The 23,798-nt window shown below is 38.0% G+C and overlaps 1 protein-coding gene across 1 annotated transcript in view; it reads left to right on the top strand.

The window, feature by feature from the left end:
- The window catches only part of zgc:171844 (uncharacterized protein LOC100151763 homolog), a 43,515-nt gene that overhangs the window by 5,133 nt on the left and 14,584 nt on the right, over positions 1-23,798 (top strand). The window contains exon 3 of the mRNA XM_036589886.1: positions 17,292-17,415. Within this exon, the coding sequence (XP_036445779.1) occupies positions 17,292-17,415 (124 nt within the window). The remainder of the gene's footprint in view (positions 1-17,291; positions 17,416-23,798) is intronic.

Genomic DNA, 23,798 nt, shown 5'->3' with positions numbered 1-23,798 from the left:
AAATGTACTATCACAATATCTTTCATATATATATATATATATATATATATATATATAAATATATATGAAAGATAGGCTGGGATAGGCTCTAGCACCCCCCCACGACCCAGAAGGATATTAGATGATGTGTGTGTTTGTGTGTGTGTGTGATTCAATTCAAGGCATGAATATTGAATATTATTGCTTGTAACCACAATAAGTAATTATTTGGCTGACCTGTCCAGAATACTAGTATTTTATGAGCATTATACACTGACTGGTCACTTTATCAAGTACACCTTTCTTATGTACAATCATTGTCCATTTCATCAGCTCCACTAACCATATAGGTGCACTTTGTAGTTCTACGATTACAGACTGTAGTCCATCTGTTTCTCTGCATACTTTGTTAGTCCCCTTTCACTCTGTTCTTCAATGGTCAGGACCCCCAAAGGACCACTACTGAGCAGGTACTATTTGGGTGGTGGATCATTTTCAGCACTGCAGTAACACTGACGTGGTGGTGGTGTGTTAGTGTGTGTTGTGCTGGTCTGAGTGGATCAGCCACAGTAGTGCTACTGGAGTTTTTAAACACCTCAGTGTCACTGCAGGACTGAGAATAGTCCACCAACCAAAAATATCCAGCCATCAGTGTCCTGTGGGCAGCATTCTGTGACCACTGATGAAGGACTAGAGGATGACTAACACAAATTGTGCGGCAATAGATGAGCTACTGTTTCTGACTGCATCTACAAGGTGGACTAAGAAGCTAGGTATGTCTAATAGAGTGGACAGTGAGTGGACACAGTGTTTAAAAAGTCCATCAGCACTGCTGTGTCTGATCCACTCATACCAGCACAACACACATTAACACACCACCACCACATGAGTGTCACTGCAGTGCTGAGAATGATCCACCACTCAAATAGTACCTGCTCTGTGGTGGTCCTATGGGGATCCTGACCACTGAAGAACAGAGTGAAAAGGGGCCTATCAAAACATGCAGAAAAACAGACGGACTGCACCTGTACGGTAAGTGGAGCTGATAAAATGGACAGTGATCATATATACAAGGAGAGTTTTAATACTAATTTTCAATTAAATATATTATTAAAAATACAACTGAAAACTGAAAAGGAGCATCACCATCACTTATTTAATTTAGCGACAGTTTTGGTGGTCTGCTAGGTCTTGCATGGATGTTAGGGGTCTAATTTCTCTCCTTATTTTAATCAATTTTGAAATCCATCTCATTTTATTTTGACTTTCTCTTTTCTTATGCAAGTGGATTATCTTATTTCTGGTCTATATCTCCTAAATATAACAATTAACTTGCACTTAATGGTCAGTTTGACTGGAAATAAAATAAATGAAGGGTGGTCTCTGACTTTTGCATAGTTCTGTATATTATTCACATTAATTACTCTGAATCTATTGTTCGCCTATTGTAATTTAGTCTGCCCTGAGAGAGAAATTCTGTTTTCTAGACAATGTTGTTAGCCTACCCAACCCCTGACACACCAGTTTGCTGCAGAGTGACGCCCCCTCACTCGAACAAACTGATGTGCTTCTTTTGATTAGTTGGTCCTAAGTGAGTCACGCATGGATGAACTCAACAGCATGAAGTAGACATGAAAGGCATGATACACATTTTCACCACACATATACTCTTTATGCCCTTCTGATGCAGCTCCTCGCATCTTGTTGTTTGCTGGCTAACGAGCCGTTGCATGCAAGCTGGAAGCTTGTGCCCTCCGCATGGTGTGCACACATTAACTGTGAATTGCATGAGGAGTCTGAGGGCAAAGGAGACTGAAATAGAGAGAAATACATAGGCTAGGGGTCAAAAATATTAACGAAAATGATTACAAGCCCTACGTTGTGACAAAAAGAAAAGCCTCCTGGGAGCCGAGCTATTAAAATTGGCTAGGCTAATTAGCCTGTTACTTGTAGAAGTAATCACTCTTCAGAATAGCTGTTTTCTCAGGAAAGAAACTGCATGAAATTCCCAAAGGGCTGATACAATTTTCTTGTATTTTATGTTTCATTGAGTTCAACTTATAATGTTTGTGTGTTTTTATGTACCATCATTCACATTTAAATGACTATTTACCGACCTCATTTTACCCTTTACAATGAAACAGGCTATCGTCTGGAGTTCAATCCCCAGCAATGCCACAGCCATCTGTGGCCAGAAGTCCAAGAGAGCATTATTGGTCTCACTATCTTAGGGTGGGTAGGCTCAGTAGGGCACTCAGGCGTATATGCATGTATACGCCGTACACTGACTTTTTTAACTGTGCTGTTTCCATATACTGACCTCTAATGCCCACTTACTACATATCAGGGAGAAGAAAAACATCACGCGTGAGTGTCATGATTGGTCAATTCCATGATGAATGAACTATTTTGATTGGTTCATTTTTATCCATTTCTATGGATACCACCACAGGATAATACTGTGTTCGAGTCTCCTGCTGATATGATTAGATGTAAAAGTAGACAAATTGTGATTTAAAATTTCTGTGAATGTAGATTCTTATCAATATTCGCGTGATGTTCTAGACTGGCGTACTAGTAGCACAACATGTTAACTAACCTTAAGTAAGGTTTGCTAACGTCAGCTCTGTGAAAACAGCACCACTTTTTACACAGTTTTTACATTATGTCCATCCAGAAATGGATAGAAGAGAGAGGGAAAAACAGAGAAGTTGTTTATTTGAGCTCTTTGATCTCTGTCTCAGCAATGCAAACCCACACAACAGCAATTAAAATATATATCTCTATCTATATATACAACCCCAATTCCAAAAAAGTTGGGGCGCTGTGTAGAATGTAAATAAAAACAGATGGCAATGATTTTCAAATCTCATAGACCCATATTTTAGTCACAGTAGAACATAGAACACATTTTCATTTCATGAAAAATATTAACTTATTTAGAATTTGATGGCAGCAACGCATCTCAAAAAAAAAAACAAAAGGCTGGAAAAATAAGTGGTACTAATAAAAAACAGCTGGAGGAGAAATTTGCAACTAACTGACATGACTGGGTATAAAAGGAACATTTTAGAGAGACAGAGTGGGCAGAGGTTCACCAATCCATGTCTAAAAATTATGAATTTCAGAAAAATGTTCCTCAACATAAAATTGCAAAGACTTTGGATCCCACCATCTACAGTACATAACATCATTAAAAGATTCAGAGAATCTGGTTAAATCCCTGTATGCAAGGGACAGGCTATTGGATGCACGTGATCTTTGGGCCCTCAGGCGGCACTGCATTAAAAACAGGCATGATTCTGTACTGGAAATCACTGCATGGGCTTAGGAACTGTATCATGCAAAGAAGAAGAAATATGTCAACTTGATCCAGAAACACCGCCGTCTTCTCTGGGCCAAAACTAATTTACAATGGACTGAGGCAAAATGGAAAACTGTTCTGTGGTCAGATGAATCAAAATTTGAAATTCTTTTTAGAAACCATAGACGCCATGTCCTACAGACTCAAGAGGAGAGGGATCATTCAGCTTGTTATCAGTGAACAGTTCAAAAGCCTGCATCTCTGATGATATGGGGATGCATTAGTGCCTATGGTGTGGGCAGCTTACACATCTGGAAAGGCACTATCAATGCTGAACAGTATATAAAGGTTTTAGATCAACATATGCTCCCATCCAGACAGCGTCTCTTTCAGGGAAGGCCTCGCATATTTCAGCAAGACAATGCTAAACCACATACCGCATCTGTCACAACAGCATGGCTTCACAGAAGAAGAGTCCAGGTGTCTGCCTACAGTCCAGACCTTTCACCAGTAGAAAACATTTGGCACATCATCGAACAAAAAATCTGGTAAAGAAGACCCCGGACTGTTGAGCAGCTAGAATCCTACATCAGACAAGAATGGGACAACATTCCTCTCCCAAAACTCCAGCAGTTGATCTCCTCACTTCGTAGACGTTTACAGATTGTTGTTAAAAGAAGAGGGGATGCTACACAATGGTAGACGTGGCCCTGTCCCAACTTTTTTGAGATGTGTTGCTGCCATCAAGTTCTAAATGAGTTAATATTTTTAATGAAATGGTAAAATGTCTCACTTTCAACATCTGATATGTGTTCTATGTTCTATGAATAAAGTGAATAAACTATGGGTCTATGAGATTTGCTAATCATTGCATTCTGATTTTATTTACATTTATTTAATTTTTTTACACAGAAAGAAGGACATTTTACATTTACACAGCGTCCCAACTTTTTTGCAGTTACGGTTGTAGGTTTAGACATTTTCAACATATTTTGCCTTACAACATTCTGTCTTTTTTAAAACAATATTGATAGATAAGGTGATATAATTTAATGTCTCACTTCTTCAAATGTGTCAAATTGTTATTAGATGATGATGAGAACACTGTTAGAGAAAATCTTTGGGGAACTTATTTAAGGCCCTGACATCTGGTCTGGTTTGTTCTTTGTTATGGAGTGTGCAGTATCATCATAATTAGATCAAAAGAGATCTCTGAGGCCTTCAGAAAGAAGGTTATAGATGCTTACAAGTCTGGGAAGGGGTTTGATAAGTGTTTCCAAAACATTACAAATCCAGAAGATAATTTGCAAGTAGAGAAGATTTAAAACTACTGCCAACATGTCCAGGCCAGGTCACCCTAGGAGATTTAACCCAAGAGCAGACTGTAAGAAATATTTAATAACCCCACTCCTGGAACAACATGCTATAGACAGTGTGTTAAAAGTAGAGTTGTTTGGCCACAGTAATAGAAACCAAAGACTGCATTGTTTAGAAGAACCTCATACCAATTGTAAAGCCTGACTGTGGATATGGTATGGTTTGTAAGTGCTTTGCTGCCTCAGGGCCTGGCCCACTTACAATCAAAGAACCGACTGTGGATTCTCTTTCGTACCAGAGAGTACATGAGGAGAATGTGAGAAGATCTGTAAAAAAGTTGAAGCTGAACAACTGGACCTTCCAGCAGGATAAAAATCCCAAGCATACAAATAAATCTACAAAAGAATGTCTCAAAAGGAAGAAATGCAGGGCTGTGGAATGGCCTAGTCAAAGCCCAGATCTGAATCCTATTGAAATGCTGTGTGGGGATTTGAAATGGGCTGTACATGCAAGAAACCGCTCAAACATTGCACAGTTGAAATAATTCTGCATGAAAGAGTTGGCAAAAATTTCTCCTAGTAGATGCCAGAAACTGGTAGACAGTTATAGGAAGCACCTACATAAAGTTATTTCTGTCAAAAGGGCTAATAGCAGTTACTGAAGCCAGGGGTGTACTTACTTTTTCAACCAAAAAAAAAGACATCTTAGCTAATTTATTTTTAAATTAAAAATGAATGATTGCACACATGTATACACACACACAAGTATGTCCCAAAGTATGTGGATACCTGACAATCATACCTATATGAGTTCATTGGACATCCCATTCCAAAACCTATAACAGCATCCACTCTTCTGGGATGGCTTTTCACAATATTTTGGGGTCCATCCACATTTACAGTAGTTTTCAATCACAATGTGTCTAATTTTACCTCTAATCTTATCTGCATGCCAATGACTGACGGCAGGAGACTCGAATACAGTGGTATTCTGTGGTGGTATCTGTAGAAATGGATAAAAGTAAACCAATCAAAATTGTTTATTAATCATGAAATTGACCAATCTCATTGTGCTCTGTGCCTTAGGTGGGTATACCCCAAAACGCAGTATATGGAAAGAGCATGGTATAAGTATAGACGGGTTTCCAAACATTACTGGGTGCACACAAGGCAAAACCTTTGCTCACTTAGCCAGTCACAGGATTGTAACATTAGTCAATTGTTGTAGTCAACATAGATTTTGCACTCTTTGTAAATTCTTGTTGACTCAATAATAAAATGCCATTTCAGCGTTGGATCTGTTTGTCCGTGTTTCATTTGTATATTAAGATAACATTATGTAGCTAATAGGAGCTATCCAAATCACAAAACCTTATGCTTGCTGACATGTCCTATGAGTTTTCCCCAACTTGCCTGGTTTAGTAGTTTGTTGAGCCTGTCTACACTCTCATTATTTGACAATATCAGGAGCATGGTGGTACATTTAGTGTCACAAAGCTAAGTAAACAGATATTTTAGATGGCCAGTTAGTTGCCTATGACCTACTGAACGAAACCAATATTATTTAGTTTAGCTATCATTGATATGAATCACACACAGTGCTAACTTACTCATTACATACCTAGTTAATGTTAAAATAATGTCCTGACAAGTTGTGTGACCTTGTTGAAATGTCCTACTGTAGCATATTTACAGGTAGAGCTCTACATAAAACTGTAGGTAAGATATTTTGATGGCCTAAATCACACAGCACTGAAATCACCAGCTTCCTGTTTAAATTTTCTGACCTTAAATGGTGCAACAGTTACATTCTAGCTCCTCAGGCCACTGCCCACTCAGTCACTATTTAAGGTGGAACAGGAAAATTCAAACAAGAGGCTGGCAAATAGGAAGCTGACCTTAGCCACCCTATCAAAAACAAAAAAAAAAAAAAAAAAACACCACATTTGGATATGAAGTTGGTACTGCCCAGACTTTCACTGCCTTTGGGACCATCAGGACCCCAATCCACCCTTTTGATGGCCTGGATCCATAATCTTCTGTGGTGTTTGGCAAAGGGATGCGAGAAACATTCTCCAACCATCTTCTCTGCGGCTGCTGCAGTTTGCTGCACAACAACTCCTTGTCATTCTTGCTTTGTAGAGGTCTTCTCCCGCAGAAAATCGGGATCCTTTGGCCTGCTCCCATCTGCGTAGTTCTGTCAAGGCGAACTGATATCCAATATCTGAGTCTTGTGAGTCAATTCACAAATACATTATTTTCTGCTGAGATAACACAGTAGTCATGGTCATCAAGCTCACTGTGAAGTAACTTCACCAAAATTTATTCCCAGTAAACAAAAAGCAGGAATTAAACCACAGAACGGTTAATTCTGGTGTTTTGCTGGGCAGCTGTGGCTGTTGGACTGAAGGCTCTGCTGTCTCTGTAAGCTACGAGAATTTGCTTGTTGTTCACGTGGTTGGTTGCTTTGCAACTCTTTAGAAGAGTTGAACTCTTTTTAACTGTTTTACTGTCATTTTATATTGTTTTGTAAAAAATAATTTAGTGGTCATTCTACTTTACTTATGCAATTCAGTAATTTGTAGGATTTCTCTTCAGGTGTGTTTCGGCCCGCTTCTTCCTACAGTGGGCTGGTTTCCTGCCCGCTACCATGTGCCACACTGAAAATTAGATGCGCGCCGCAAGAGATTGTGGCAGGTTCTGCGGGAATCCGCAGGAGTGCAGACCTCTATTGCTTTCTGGCATAAACGGCACTGCTTTCTGTTGCTTCCTGCCCCCTAGTTGCGCACGCATTTCTGTGATGACGTTGCAAAAAAACTAGACTATATGCCCGTCTACACCACTGATCCTACCTACCTTGAGAGATTAAAGCCAATTTTGCTCTCTTGGCCTCCTGCCAATGGATGCCTATGGCAATCTAAGAAATAAAAAGGATTTTTGAGGACAAAACCCTGAAAAACAATTGAGTTTGTTGTTTGAAATGTGTTTTATTGGGTTCTCTTTATCTAGTGTTATGACTTGATCTGATCATATTTTAGGTCACTCTATGTAGAAATGCACATAATGCCAAAGGGTTCACCAAATGTCAAGCAGCACTGTAGATATACAATACTAGCCAATATTTGTTATGGCATTTGTTAGCTCATGTGCTAGAATTGTTTAATTAACGATAAAGAAATAAATGAATACATTTCTATCAGAAAAATGTAAATAAAAGACAAACCTAGGCATTTTTATTTCCCATCATTTAAAACTGTGCATGACACAGTTCTATGTATTGCGTAATAGTATAGCATGTCACACTGTACGTTTTGAAATTCCAACAGTGTTTATGTACCACATAAAATTCATCCATTAGTGAATAACATAACCAAATGCTCTTCATTTCCTCATATAGTCCTGTAATCTTGTAAGCATGTACTCATGTACACATGTAATCATGTAATCATTACTGAGGGTATAGTCATTGGACAGCCATTATGGTTGCTTGCAAGATGGCTGATCACATCACCTGTATAATGAAAATAGCTCACGTTTATTGTCTGTTTGCTCACATTGTTTTCATTTTCAACTGTATCTTATCATTTAAGTAATATCTTTATAACAGATGTAATTTAAACACAGCTGTAGTTCAGGGTTGATATCAAAGCTTCAGAGCAGGGTAAAACCTTTCTAGGGGAATTCAGCTCACAAGTTTATTCCTGTCATACTCATTCATAGGCATTATGCTACTCCACTGAAGTGGTTCCAAATGAAGCACTTGGGTAAACTGGCCTACAGCCTTGGGGTTTGGGTTTAGCGTTCTGAAAAATAGAGTCTGGATGAATGAAATGCTTTAGTGAATATGGGAAGCTTGATGTATTTTAAAGCGGGTGAACATTCCCTTAAAGAATTCTAGCACTCCCCCCCCTTAGCCTTTTTAGGTTGAAAGATCCAGTTTGTTTATGCTTACTATAAAATGAGCAGAACTTCTGTGTGTGTGTTTGATGTGAATGATGTGATATACAGTCTGCTGTGTGAGAGTCTCTCAGGTACTGTGACTCAGACTGGGTTGATTGTCTGTATGTGTTTGTGTGTGTGTTTGTCAGTGTAAGAAGTTACTGCAGTGACTCAGAGGGCTTGTTGAGCCATATGCACATGTGTCCAATTTAAGAACACTTGCTCATTCAGGTGCTGCTTGTTTGATCTGTTTTGTTTGTGGTGTGTTTTGTTTTGAACTGGCTCAGAAGTTCTTCCTTCGTTGACTTTGATCTTACCTAGAGCCTTTTCTGTCATGGAGGCACAGTTTGACTGGGCCATGGGCCATGGACCAAGATGTTTTTGACAGCATTAGCGTTTAACTAGGCTGCAAGCCAGGACACTTTTCACCACAGTATCAGAGTTTGACTAGGCTGTGAGTTGGCAGATTTTGCCTGGGTTGTTAGCCAGAGACTTTGCACAGTAACAGCAGAATTTGACTGGGCCGCCAAAGCCCGGGAATTTTCCTCGTTTTCGCAAAGTTTGACTAGGCCACAAGCCTGGGACTTTGCATCTGACAGTAGAGTTTGACTGGGCCACAAACTGGGGGCTTTGCACCATGACAGTGGAGTGTTGGGGATGTGAGCAAGGGACTTTGTATCATGACAGAGATGTTTGACTGAGCTGCAAGCTAGGGGCTTGAATCGCTATAGTAGTGTTTGAATGGGTTGAGAGTCGTGACGGTGAAGTTTGACTGGGCCATGAACTGGGGACTTTGCATTGTAATACTGGAGTTTGACAGGGCTGCAAGCCATGGACTTTCCATTGTGATAGCACAGTTTGGCTGAGCTGCAAGTTGGGGGACTTGCATTGTGACATGAAAGTTTGACTAGGTCACGAGAGTTTTTCCTCCAGCTGCCTGGGAAACTGTGTGTGTTGTTTGCTGTTATTTGTAATTGTGAATTGTCCTTGGGTTTGAGAAAGGCCTGTATAAATCAAACTTAATACTATTATTATTATTATTATTATTATGAGAAGTACACGCTCAGTCTTTTCAGTGTTCAGGTGATTCCGCATCTATTCTGTATTCACAGTCGGATTTTGCATTTGGTTGGCTCGGCACTGGATAAGAGGCCCCCTGCTGGTCATTTCACTGATGGAATGGAAATCAACTTTGATATTTTTGATGAACACAATCAAATTAAATTATTTTTTCCCCATAACTATGTGTGAAATGTTGTGACTCTGTGTTCCCTACAAAAACAACATGTACAGAGAACTCAATTATATTGTTAAACATATTTTTTATTAATTTATTAAACAAAGTGATGCAGAATTAAACTGCCTGTCAGCAAAAGTATGTGAACCTGCCTTAGTAACTGGTGTGGCCTTCTTGGGCAGCAATGACTTCCTGTAACTGTTAATCAGTCCTGCCCATTGACATTGAGGAATTTTGGCCAGTTTCTCTTTACGGAACTGCTTAAACTCTGTAATGTTGGCAGATTCTTGCATAAACACCACGTAATAGGTCCTAACATGACATTTATGTTGGATTAAGGTCTGGACTCATTTTATATCGAAATCATTTTATAATGCAAAAATGTCTTCTGCTTCGACCATCCCTGATAAACTGGCTCTTGTGTAAATTTGTTGTCTTGCTGCAAGACCCACCTTCTGTCCAGCTTCACTTCATAAATGAATGCCCTGACATTCTCCTGTAGATTTCCTGATATTTCCTGGCAAACTGTCCTGGTCCAATGGCACCAATACAACCCCAAACTGTGATACTGCCACCACCATATTTCACAGTTGGAATGAGGTTTTTATGCTGGAAAGCAGTGTTGGTGTTGTTTTTTTTACAGACATAATATTTTTTGTTTAAGTCTCAAAGTTCTATATTTGCCTTATCAGCCCATAAAAACATAGTTTCAAAGTAAAGTGATTTTTAAATTTTAAAAAGACAGAAATGTTGATCCTGGGGAGTAGTGGGTTCCTCCATAAACACTGTTTTTATTCAGTGTTTGCCTGATGGTGGACTCAAGAACACTGACATTAGCCAGTGCAAGAGAGGCCTGCAGATTCTTAGATGTTACCCTGGTTACCAGGTTTTTGTGATCTCCCAGAATTTTGTACGCCTTGCTTTTGAAGTGATTTTTGATGAACAACCTCTACTTAAGAGGACTTGTGTTGAAAAGTTTCCATTTGTCAATAGGTAAGGGGCACCTGCACTCACACTTGATTGTCATTCAATCAACTGAACCTCCTGACCCTAATTATCCCCAAACCGATAATTCGGTCACTTTTGCCAACATGGACATTTAACATTTGAACACTTTGTTCAGTAAATGAAAAACTATATAGTTCTTTGTGCTGTTTGTGTTATTGGATTCTGCATTGTTTATTGGGATTTATATTGTTATGACTTAAATAAAGATCTGATTGCATTTTAGGTCAGATTTGTGTAGAATTTCAGAGAGCTCTAAAGTGTTCACAACCTTTCTAACACCACTTTATTTGTTGAATTGCTTGCTTACCTACAAAGATGAAAATCCAGTTTGGTTTTGCAAATCTTATGCAATATATTCCATCAATGTTATTGAAGAAAAAAATGCATTGCGCAGACACTGAGGGACTTTCAAAACAGGTGGAAATTGCATTTTATAGCTGCTGTGAAAAGGGGTGAAATAATCTGTGTGAGTAAAAAACTTTATTTCAACAGCAAAATTACAGATGGAGTATATGCATTTTTTAAATCTTGCTGATGTTTCTGATGCAGCTATTTCTTTTCTAGGTTTTTCAATCTAGTCTCTCTGTGCCATAGCTGTTTTAAAGTGTCATTTACCATACACTGTAATTTCATTGCAGTTCCTTGTATTTAGAAAACTGTTGACTCAAAGCTAATACAAGCCATTGGCTTGTTGCTGAAATTCACTGAATTCACTAAATGTTTTTAATACCAACAATGCATCAACACAGCAAAAATGCTATTCTGGTTACATTCTGTCTTTCTGGTCTCATTCAGGAAAACTAGTACCATATTGAGAGAACAGATTTTACAGAATTACAGCTTTTTGCAGAACACTTTGATCAATTTTCATGAATACATAAACTTTAACGAAGAATCCATCAATTGCCCATTGACTTCAATTATTTGTTTCAAGTCAATAGTCTTTCTGCTCTGTTCTACAATAACATGCAAAGGTTTTTGCGCAAAAATAAGTTATTCATTTTTCAGTGTCAGAAAAATCATTTTTAACAGAAAATTACACAGAAGCCTGGAAATACGTCATTCTTATGTTCAGCATTTAGTTTGCCTATTCCATCCTTTTCTGGAGGCTTGCTTTCAGTTCTTCAAAGACACCTGCAGAGATATTTTTCCATGCTTCTTGCAAACACCTCCAAAGTTCAGAAGCTGGTTGCATGTTTTCCGTTTTTCTCCCAAGTAATCCCAAGCACATCCAGTGATGTTGAGGTCTGAACTCTGGGTGGACAGTCCATTAATCTGAGAACAACAGCAGCTTCCTGACAGCTGTGCTTTCAGACCCACATTGTTGAGTTGTCTTCTCACAGTGGATGGATTCAGATTCAAGAGTGGAGCTTGATGTTCTCCTAGCTCTCAGAGATGAAAGCTTTGAGTACTGTTTATGTGATGGTGACAGTTATGGTGGTCTACCAGGTCTGGTATGATTCTTAGGAGTCCTATTTTCTCTAGTTTTGGATTTCTTTTTCCACTTTCCCCTTCCTTATGCAAGTGGATTGTCTTATATCTGATCTCTTCAGACGTATATGAGTATCTTGTTTTTCACATTTTTATTGTGAATGAATGGTGACACCTTATTTGAAGGCCACCTACATAAGGACATCATAACACATACATAAGCATTGAATAATGAATTTATAAAGCAATTGGAGGATATTATAAGCTCAAGTAAATGACATTATATTGACACAAGGGTTTTGTACTTTAACTCATGTAGAACTATGTTTAGCTGCTATAAACTATTACTTGGAAATGATGCTTCATAATATTATTATAAATAGAACAACCATCTGTCATTTTAGCTTAAGGTCCCTTATGTCAATACAATGATGTTTACTTCATAGAACATCTTATGTCATCTTGCAGTTACTAGCATAAGCTGGTCATAAATACTTATTCATAGACATGTTATTCAGTGCTTATGTATGTGTGAATACAGAACCTATGTAGGTAGCTTTCAAATAAAGTGTTTCCAAATTAATAGACTAAAGGTGATCTCTGACTTTTGCACAATACTCTATATACAGGGAAATGCATTTAAATTATTATCCATGGTAATCAACTGTATGCAGCACAACAGGGCAGACAGAGATTATTTCAAAATTCTGGAGAATTCCTTTAAGGTTTTATTGGTAATGACTCTAAAACCTCAAGCGAACTTGCAAATTAGTGTCATGGACTATTTTTCTCCCCCTCCTCTCAGACTAAATGATATTGTGATGGACAGAAGTGTGGACGTGGGCAGAAGTGGCAGCGTGTGTGGCGAGCAGCACGGAGCATGCTCAGAGAGTCCACTCTGAACAGCGGAGTGACAGAAAGAAATCAACCTGTCAAGAGCAATTTAGGAACCACAGGCGAGAAATGACAGCATAGCACAACACATGCAAATAAATGCACAAGCAGATATGCTGCCTGGTCTCCAAACCGACGCGAATCAATGACCCATGAATCTAGCGGTGGCGATCTCAAGTGGGTGGCCTATCTTTTTGTGTTATTAACCTTGTTTCCATCCCGTTCTTCCTTTCTCTCTTTTCCTTGGTGATATTGCTGTGGTTTGCATAGAATCTTCTCTTCTCTGACAAGGTCAGGCAATTAAAAGCCAATCACAGTGTAGTGCTGTGAGGTGACTCATGGCTTATAGCTTTAATGAGAAAGAGAGCAAGAAAAGCAGGAAGCAAGAGAACGAGAGAGAGAGAGAAAGATTGGACGTTAACGTGCCTTTGTCATGCAGCAGCTGTAGGAGGATGTTAAAGTCTCCAGGCGGTAAGATCACACCTGTTGGCTTCTATTTGTCAGTTCCTCAAATCCTTAGAGGTAAATGGTTGGATATGTGTGTACCTGAGAAATCCTTCACATCTGCTTACATGCACTTTGTAGACAGAGCCATTTTTGTTTGTTTGTTTTCCCAATACACTAATGTGATAAAAATGAATAACTAGCAGAAAGATAATATAATTTCTGTTAATCTGTAAAATGCAATGTGATATTGGTGGTCTATGTGACAAATAACCTACAGCCTACATACAAAAACAAGTCTTAAGGCTTTCTTAAGAAAATTAGGAAGATGTTCTTAAGAGAATATTTGAGTACTTCTTATTTTTTTTTTAATTCTTATGTTTGTCCTAAGATCCCTCGCAAGTTTTTTTCTTAGGAAAGCTGGCATGATCTTGGCCCCAGGTTCTCTTGCTGCCCTTTGTGGATATGACTGACACCCCTGATGTAGGCTATAGAAATCAAAAATTGATATTTATTGAGTTTAGTCTTTCTTAAATCTACTCCTGGTGACCCACAGCACTGTATGCTTTTAAGTATTCCTTGATTCAACACATCTAATCCAGCTTATCAGCTGATTATGGGACCCTTCATGAGCTGGATCAGGTGGGTTTTACAAGAAATATTGAATCGAGATGCATCGTTTCATAATCACATCATTGCACCCAGAATCGAAATCAAATCAAATCGTGAGGTGCCTAGAGATTCCCACCCCTAGTTCCCAATCATAAGCCAATATCGAGTTGGTTGAAGTTCTGGCTTACTTTTTTCTTTTTCCTTACTCACATCAAAGTGTTCATGCTTATTCATATAGTAACAAAACATTTTTGCTAACACTTTACTGTAGGGTACTGTCCATAAGCTTGTCATGAAACTGACAGAACCCTACATAAATGTTTGTAAATGCTCAATTCCAACAGGCATCATCTGTCATAAAGGCTACTTTGGTTAACTTTGATCAAAATTGGTAAATGTATCCTTTGTAGCAAATGATGCCTATTGGAATAAGCATATATAAATATTCATGTCAGTTGTCATGACAAGCTTATGCAGGTGTCATGTAGCTTTATGATCAGTAACCTATAATACAGTGTGATTTAAAAAGATACATCCGATTTCAAAATGATTTATTTAACTTGTAAATCATTACAGAACAATGCAGTAAATTGTAAATAGTTTAAGTGAGCATAAGGTTTATTATGTAATTTTACAAGGGCTCAATATGAACCTCCTCCAGCTGTTCGGACAACATCAACGGCATAGTCAAATTCATCTCATACTCGATTGAGCATGTCGGGTGTCACTGTATTCACAGCTCTTTCAATGCGTTTTGCAGATCATCCAGTTTTGTGGAACCAACGACGAACGCTCTGAGCTGTTGGAGGTTCACTGCCGATGAAAATCACGTTGCACAGTTATGACAGATTCACTCTTATTGAAGTGGAGAACGCAAAGCGCTTTCTGCTTAGGGGTCGACATCTCCTCACAGACTGAAAGGAGCCATCTTCTGCTGACAGTCAGAAACTCTATGACCCCCTCTTTCAATTGGTGTGTGATTGGTTCCTAGGTGCCTCACAGTTGTAAAAAAATTATCCTTTGAATTCAGATGAATCTTTTTGAATCACTCTGTACTTAGTTTAAACATAGTAAGGCACGATGACGTTTCCAGAATAGAAATACTGAATACTTCAGTGTTTTCAAATTAGTACCTACTAACCACATCTGTAGTTGAAAAATGATTTCAAGGCAAAGTAGAAAAAAAACGAAACTCCAAACATACCTCTAATAGAAGTCATTGGGCAAAACTACAGCACACGCCCTTTGGCTTCTATTATAAGTGTGCTTCGAGTCAACAGATTTTTTATTCTTTAACTAGGCCTAAGTAAAGTGAAATGTGTCCACTTTATCATCCATAGCAACCTATCATATCGTTGCTATCCAAAGTAAAACATGCATCTCCAGAATAGTACATTTACATGAGAGGGCAAAAACATGCTTTCTTTTTAATGTAAGTTAATGTAAAGAGGTTTTATTACAAGTGTTTTTGTAGCGTTTCTGTTGGTCCATTCATCATGAAGTTTTCACGCAATGTAAAGGACAGCTGCTGTGATCAAAAGATGCAGAAAAATAAAAATCAACAAAACCAGAGCTACTTTTTTTTGGACAGCAACGATATGCTACAGATACAGCTGATAGAGATTAGGTTGATAAAAGCTGGAGTATTCCTTTAATGACATAAGAATATGTACCTTGTTTGATCTTCACAGCAGACTAAGCTGCTATAGACGTTCATTCAGTGAAGCTTGCATCATACACCCACCGTGTTCAATTATCGCGGGAGTGAACGTGTGCAACGGAACCAATGCTAATTTCCTGCTTGTTTCCGTGGAGATGGATTAAGGAGGATGGCCAGGCTGTTGTTGGAATATCACTGGTCTACACCAATGGACTGACTCATAGAGCACAGAGAAGCAGTGACCGCGCTGTCAGGTTCATTGACTCATGATATGGAAGACCTGGACTCTTAAGAATGGTTCTTCAGTAGTTCTTTAGTAAAGGCAATGATTTTATGTAGAACCATGAACACTCAAGCAGCCATTTGAAAAAAGCTGAAATTTTCTGAAATTTCTTAAACTGAATTCCTAAATAAAATACTGGATGTTCATTTTTTTTCTCCTCCTTAAACTCAACGTAATATAACCAGTGTTCATCCAGGAAAAGTGAATAACTTGAACTAACAACTGGTTTTGTAGGCTTTTATATAAACTACCATTAGAATTCAATGTTTTGCATATGAATGTATAAGATTGTAATATATTAGCACTGTGCAATTTCACATGCTTCCAATCTGAAACTGATGGATCAATATCTAAGATAGATAGATAGATAAAGTCTGCAAAGTTTAGTTGCTGAGATGTAAACAAAGCCAGTCAGAGTGGTTTGATGTGAAATGGTCCATTGTAGACTCACATTTTGTTACAGTGGTAGTGATAGGAACCGGGGTAATTATAATGTCTATAACGTGTAATGTTGATAAGGGTAAAATAGTCTTACAATACCCTGCATATACCTCTTCACAAGTCTCAGAATTACTGTAAAACAATGTAAAGCATCTTTTTTGTAATATTTGTAATAGTTTTATCTAATAACTTTCTGTTAGGTAGTCTTTAAAGATATTACATGCTTCAGGCATCTGGTTCCTATCACCAACACTGTATGGATAATCTTTATCCCTTCACTAACACCACTGCGAACAATTCTCAGTTGGTAAGTTTGACTTCACATCAAATTACTCTTAATGACTTTATTTACATCTTCACCATTTAATTCCTCAGAACTTATGTGAAAGTTTTAATTCTGCAGGGAAATCATTCAAATTCCTATTTAAAACTGCACTATGTAAGTTTTGGGTGCCGGTCAAAATGTGTAATTATGCACAAAACATTTGTATCATAGGTTCATCTTTGAACTCTGTCTTGTTGATTTTGATTTTGAGACCTAAACATCGAGCTGGACCTTCTTTTTGACTCTGTGCATGTGGCGTTAATACATAAAGACATATGACATGGTCCAAAAGATTCCCCTTGAAATCTGTCCTGATACGCAGATGATTCAAATTTTTTTTGCAGGTCTTTACATAGTTATGTTGTCAAGTGGCTTGGCCTCAGTAACCTTGTTTATTCTTTCCTTCCCCCCCTCGCAGATGAGGAGGACATTGTTTCCATGGCCGACTCGACCATCACTGTGGACGACATTGAAGGGGAGCTGTTCAAAATTGAGAGGATACGGGATGTGCTGGTGCGGAGAGAGTCTGAGCTGAGATACATGTGAGCTATTTTTTCCCCTGCAATGAGTGTTTGTGTGTCACCTGATCTCAGGACTGATGAAATGTGTCAGTGTGTCTGATCTGACTGAGGGGGCTCTTTTTGCAAGCTGCTGAAAGCACTGTCCTCACCAATGTGTCGTAGGCCTACAATGACATCAAAATGAAAAATCAAAAATCAGCCAGTCTATAGGTGCTGTCATAGGAAAAGCTTGTAGCTCCATTTTTGTGGGCTTATATTATTTCAACCCATAGAAAAGCTGCACATTGTGTGAACGTTTCTTGAGGAATGGGCCAAATGTAAATTTAAGGAGGAAACATTTAAGGTTTTCTTTATAAGCTGCATTAACAGATGCTAAGGTAAAAACATTCAAGCTAAAAGGATGATGATTCAAACAGGTGAGTCATACTTTGAATTCTTAAAATGTCAAGCGAGAAAGAGACTATACAGACCAAAATCCACCTGCATTATCTCACCAATGACAATGCTTCCTAATCCAGTATAACGGAACACCAGACAGCCTGCATTTTTGCCAAAAAGTTATTTTGCCTTTTCACGATGCCATAGAACAGGTGGTCTTCTCCAAGGGGGTCCGGTTGAAAACATGTAGATGTCCCATTTTTTTTTTTCAGGCATGAATTTAAAAAAAATGGTTTTTTACTAAATACAATAGCTCTATATAAAATCATGAACACTCAAAGAACATGATTGAATGTTTTGCATGGTGAAATGGTTCTTCAGACTGATGGAGAATGTGTTGTATATGTTTCTATAAGGAACCTTGTTGAAAAATATTCTATATAGCACCAAAAAAGGTTCTTCTATTATTACAAGCTTGACATCATAACAATAGAAGAACGCTTTTTGGTGCTATATAGAACCCTGTCATTTCAAATGGGCATCATCTCACATTGAAACGAGAGGTAAAGTCTCCTCCCTCGTCTGGTGTTTTTTTTTGCACCATATTTGCCGCACAAAGTGTTGTTATTGTTCTGAAGTGTTGCACTTGTTGTGTAATGCTGACGTAAACGTAATTTGGGTAAATTACACAGATCTGTTATCCTGTACAAATCAGTCAATCAAATCAGGCACAAATTATATTACTGGACACCCTCTGGTAAAACTCATCCAGCTTGAATAGGGCTTTAGTCAAAGTTTACTAATATAAAATATGTAATAATATAATAAAATCCTTACTATTATTACTATTCTTGGTAGGAGCACAGACACAGAGAGTGTTTAGACAATGAAATCAAGTAAACGTTCATTTAACAGTAGAATTACATGGGCCTCTTATTGTGATAGCACTGGCATTCCTGCTGAACACATCATTTCAAATGAAATGTCAAAATTTTGTTTAATAATTCCATTCATTTTTTAATTATGACATGTTTTATCTACCACACATCATAAATGAATACATTTATACGGTCTAAATTATACGGTCTAAATTAGAATAATAATTGATCAATTTCATACATGTCTGTTCGGTGTGCAGCAGTTGTTAACTCCAGGCTTTTTATTGTATTTTTCTATTTCAAAAAGCTGAGATAAGAAAAGGTAGAAGTCTGGCCCTGTACTCTGGGAAAGTGAAGCTATTGCACTTTAAAACCCTTTTAAGGTGCACAATTGGACTTAGGACCATGCTGTGCCTTACATTGTTTGTACCATGGGGGACAAAAATCTACCTCACAGTGCTCTTTTTTTATGACAGTGTCATTAAAAGGTTTGAAAAAAAAAAACAGTTTGGTGCTTCACTGGTTTTGCGTCACTGAAGAGGCAGTCTATGTGCTGTGGTCCTCCAACAGTATTGGACTAAGTACAGAGAAAAGAGGCTGAACAGGAGCTAATGGGTGTAAACAGAGCACATCAGAGCCATAATGGGGCTTGTTGTGAAGTGGCAAAAGGTGGAAATACAGGGTTTCACAAAGCATGATGGGGTAATCAACACAGATCTGAAGAACAGTCTGACCCAGAGAAAGAGAGAGGGGGTGGGGTTGAGAGAGTATTTCTCCTTTATCTGTATATTATTGTAACAAGGTTGTATCAACACACCAGAAATACAGAATCATCATCTTTGCTGTAAAACTAAATGGCAAAAGTGTTTTTCAGGGTCGTCTCCACTGCAAATTAATGTTGCTTTTCAGTGTTCTATTGCATTAATTTAAAAAAGCTGGCTGAGCTACATTAATATCTATGAATCAGACAGTTTCACTTTGAAAGTACCCTTTTTCTTTGTAAGTATGATTTACCACTGCTATGCTAATTTCAGCAAGCTATGAGATTCAGTCGTTATGAGATTAACAGTGTCACGTTAGCGGCAAGATAACGATGGTATGTATTCACTTTCCCAAATATATATATGTCTTTCAGTTTTTGACATAATTTGAAAATGCCTGTTTCCCTTTATATTGTATGTAAATTTGAAGATGAATGGACCGAAAGAAATGGCCCAAAATTACTTGGAAAAAAGTCTGGTTCCATTGACTTACATTAAAATTACATTAAAAGTTTTTTCCTTCTTAATTTCAGAGGTACATTTCAGTACTTGGTGATTACAGAAACTATCTGGCTGCTGCCAGTAAGTTACTGTAAATTTACTGAGTAATTTTTACAGTGTGAGTTGTGTGTCTTAGAACCTCAGTCTCTAGCACTTCAACTAACACAGTGACACTGAGCTGAGCCTGCCTGAAGCTCTACACCGGCACTCACTTCCCCCCCCCCACACACACACACACACATAAACATTTTTCAGCCCAGGCACAAATCAGCTCACCCTTTCATTTCTGCAGATGTGACAGGAATACATTATGTTACTCCTTTTCTCTTCTTTTTGGCCTTTTTGAGTGAAATGGCTTCAGGTGAATGAATAATTAACCTAAGCAGATCAACCTCTTTGATATCCTTTAGCTAATTCACTCCCCTGAATCCAGAGCTCTTAATCTGAGTTGAAAGCCAAATGAAAGGAAGAGTCTTCGAGGTCTAGGTGTACCACTGGCTTTAAGTGAATATGTTGAATAGGAAAATGGCTTCTGCTGCAGAAAAAGTGACATTGGCAAGACTTAGTTGGTGGACAAAAAGAGGCTGATAATTACACAGCTGAGGACCTGTAATTCCTCTTCAGCTATTTGTGCTAATAGCTTCCGATGGGAACCAGCACATCTGAAGCAACTGAGTCACAGGGACTGGCATGCATTTGTTTGTATCATTACGTTACATAACTGTATGCGTGCATGTGTGTTTTCACATTAATGAATTTTTCAGGTTCAGTTACTAGACCAACAAAATGGTCTTGAATTGGTATAAGGTTTTTAGAGTAGCTACATATCTTATTTATTAAACCTGAAAGGCCAAAGCATTCTTTATGCTTAAGGTTACATTTAGGCCTAGAGGAGTGTCATTATATATTGCAGTGTGTCCTAGGCCTCGTCCTGGAGTCACATTTCAGTGTTTTCACTGCATTCAACATATCTGACTAACTTAACTAATGAGCTCATTAATAAGACCTCACTGAAGCATAGAATTGTATTGGGTGTGCAGGGCAGTGTGCAGGACCCCACACACTGACTTGGACTTTAGACTAAAATGCTTTTGCTTTGAATGACTTTAACTATGTTTATTTTGTTCAAACATATTCCATCTTGTTACCAACAAGACAATGTTAACTCTACTGAAACTTTGCCAAATGTTTCAGTAGTGACTGTTTCAGTAGTGACAAGTTTAGATAATTTTGAGCAGAACTCAAAAATGCTACCCTGTACAGTAAAGCTTTGAACGATTGTACACAAATAAAATAATATTTTTCATGAAAACAAAAAAAGTGTTTCCGTTGTGACAGTTCTTAATGGTACACACTGATTGTCATATATTTATATTTTATATATTTAATTTATATTTGAAACCTCTCATTACAAGATTATTATAAGAGTTTTACAACATTATTTAATCCATTTCTAGCCATTTTGCTTATACAAAGGTGAAATGACATTACTGCTATTGCAGATAAATTTACTTCCTTGAAGCATTACTTCTTAAAACAAGCAATTTGATACACCGTCCAATTAGAACAATTCATTTGGTGAAATTACTTAAAATAAGTAAGTGTTTTTAGAAATAGCTTGAATAACTGTGTAAAACTCTTACAATTTCATTATAAGAAATATTGACTAAATATAAGATGCCCTCACTTGCCAAGATGATACTGTTCGCAGTGTAGATTCTCAACATCTATCGAACATCGATAGTAAAAATAATACAACATTTCTGTGCTCCTCTCACTTATTGGACATAAAATAGCCCATAATTAGAGAAGAATGTATAGCGTGCAAATACGCGTGCATGTGTGATAGAGGCAGAGAGAAAGACGTGTGTTTGCTCATCGCTGACTGAAATGATCAGGCTGAATGTGAGAGCTGCTATGAAAACAGGCAGACACTCAGACTCACACTGAGTCATCATTGAAATGAGGGCATAGGGGGGTTAGAGTTATTTTAGCAAATAGACCCTGAGCCTCCACTCAGATCAGCTTGCAGAGTAACATACAACTTTCATAATGGTCATCATTTACACCAAAGCTCTTATAGCTTCATGGAGCTTTGAAATGAAGCATTTCCCACTGTGTTCTTGTTTGTCTTTGATAAAATGAAAGTAAAAGATAACAGGAAGCAGATGTGTTCACAAAAATGTGACATCAGACGGCTCCAAGTTATAAACACAAGTTAAGAAGATATGGCACAGCAAAGCATTTTCTAAGATGGTTAGATGTATAGCTTACACTTTGGCAGCTTGTGTTAACTACATTAAAACTATGATGCACTAAAGCAATTTACCACAAATTATGTAGTTTTTGTTAGTGTCAGAACCAAAACAATGGACCAGTAGAAATTGTCCAAAGTTACTTAATAATAATAAGGAATGTGACCATGTTCTATTAACTTCCATTAATGTTTTAATATTGAGTGATGATATTTAGACAAAGAACTATACATATAGAGCGAACATTATATATTGACCTCAAGAGAAACAAGTACATACAAGAAAAAATTAGGATATGGGGCTTTTAAACATGGCAAATAAGTATAAATTATTCACTAAAATTTGCTGAAAAAATGAAATGTTTAAATGTGTTCTGTGTTGAGGATGTGTTAACTTACTTTTATTTAGAAAATCAACAAAACATGTAATTTGACTGAGGTATTTAAACTTTTGCATATGATTGTGTATATACAAAGTAATATTTACAGTTTGCATTTACAGAATTTAGCAGACACTCTTATCCAGAGCGACTTACAAGAGTGCTTTGTTGTCTACTCAGAGAAAGTATCTTCGCTAGTTACGAATAGGTTAGAGTAAAAGCTACTCCTGAGCTCAGATATTGCTAGAAACGAAAGCCCGTGTTGATACCTAAAGAAAAAGTAACAATTAAACACAGTATAGTGCAATACTTTTCAATAATTGCAGTACAATACATTACAATAAATACACTGTGTCAGTGCTCACTTAAGTGCTGTAAAAAGAGATGTGTCTTCATTCTGCGTTTGAAAACCACGAGGGAGTCTGCTGTTCTGTCAGCCAGTGGTAGTTTGTTCCACCACCTGGGTGCCAGGACAGAGAAGAGCTTTGATGCTTGTTCTATGCATGTTGAAGGATGGCGGGTCAAGCCGAGCTGTACCTGAAGCTCGAAGGGCTCGAGGTACAGTTGTACAGGCACAGGTACAGGCTGGTCTGTTTTTGGCTTTGTAGGCAAGCATCAGGGTTTTAAATCTGATGCGTGCAGCTACAGGAAGCCAGTGAAGGGAGTGCAGCAGTGGATTGATGTGACTGAACTTAGTAAGATCGAAGGCGAGCCGTGCTGCTGCATTCTGGATGAGTTGCAGGGGCTTGATGGCCTGCATAGGAAGACCAGCCAAAGTTGAGTAGTCAATCCTTGAGATGACAAGAGACTGAACTAACACCTAGGTGGCCTCTTAAGTGAGAAAGGGTCGAATCCTCCAGATGTTGTACAGGAGAAACCTGCATGACTGAGTCAGGTTCGCTATATGAGCTGAGAACGATAACTGGCCATCCACAATCACACCAAGTCTTCTTGCATCTTCAGACAGAACACTCAGAGAGTTCTTGAATGAGATGGCAAGATCATGGTGAGGATTTGTAGTTCTAGCAGCTCAGTCTAGCTAGGAGTGAGCTTCATACCATTCATTGTATGGATCATGTATGTAGTACTTTTTCCAATATGAAAATTGAATTTCCCTTTTTTTTCAAATAAAACATTAAATTGTCAAAATTTACTTTTCACTCTGCAGTCTGTACAAGAAAAGGCAAGGCAAGTTTATTATATATAGCACCTTTCATACACTGCAGTCATCCAAAGTGCTTTACAAATAAGA

This window comes from Colossoma macropomum, unplaced genomic scaffold (genome assembly GCF_904425465.1).
Source record: "Colossoma macropomum unplaced genomic scaffold, Colossoma_macropomum, whole genome shotgun sequence".
NCBI classification, from domain to species: Eukaryota; Metazoa; Chordata; class Actinopteri; order Characiformes; family Serrasalmidae; genus Colossoma; species Colossoma macropomum.
Note: the sequence above shows the minus strand (reverse complement) of the source record. Positions and strands in the feature narration are given on the sequence as shown.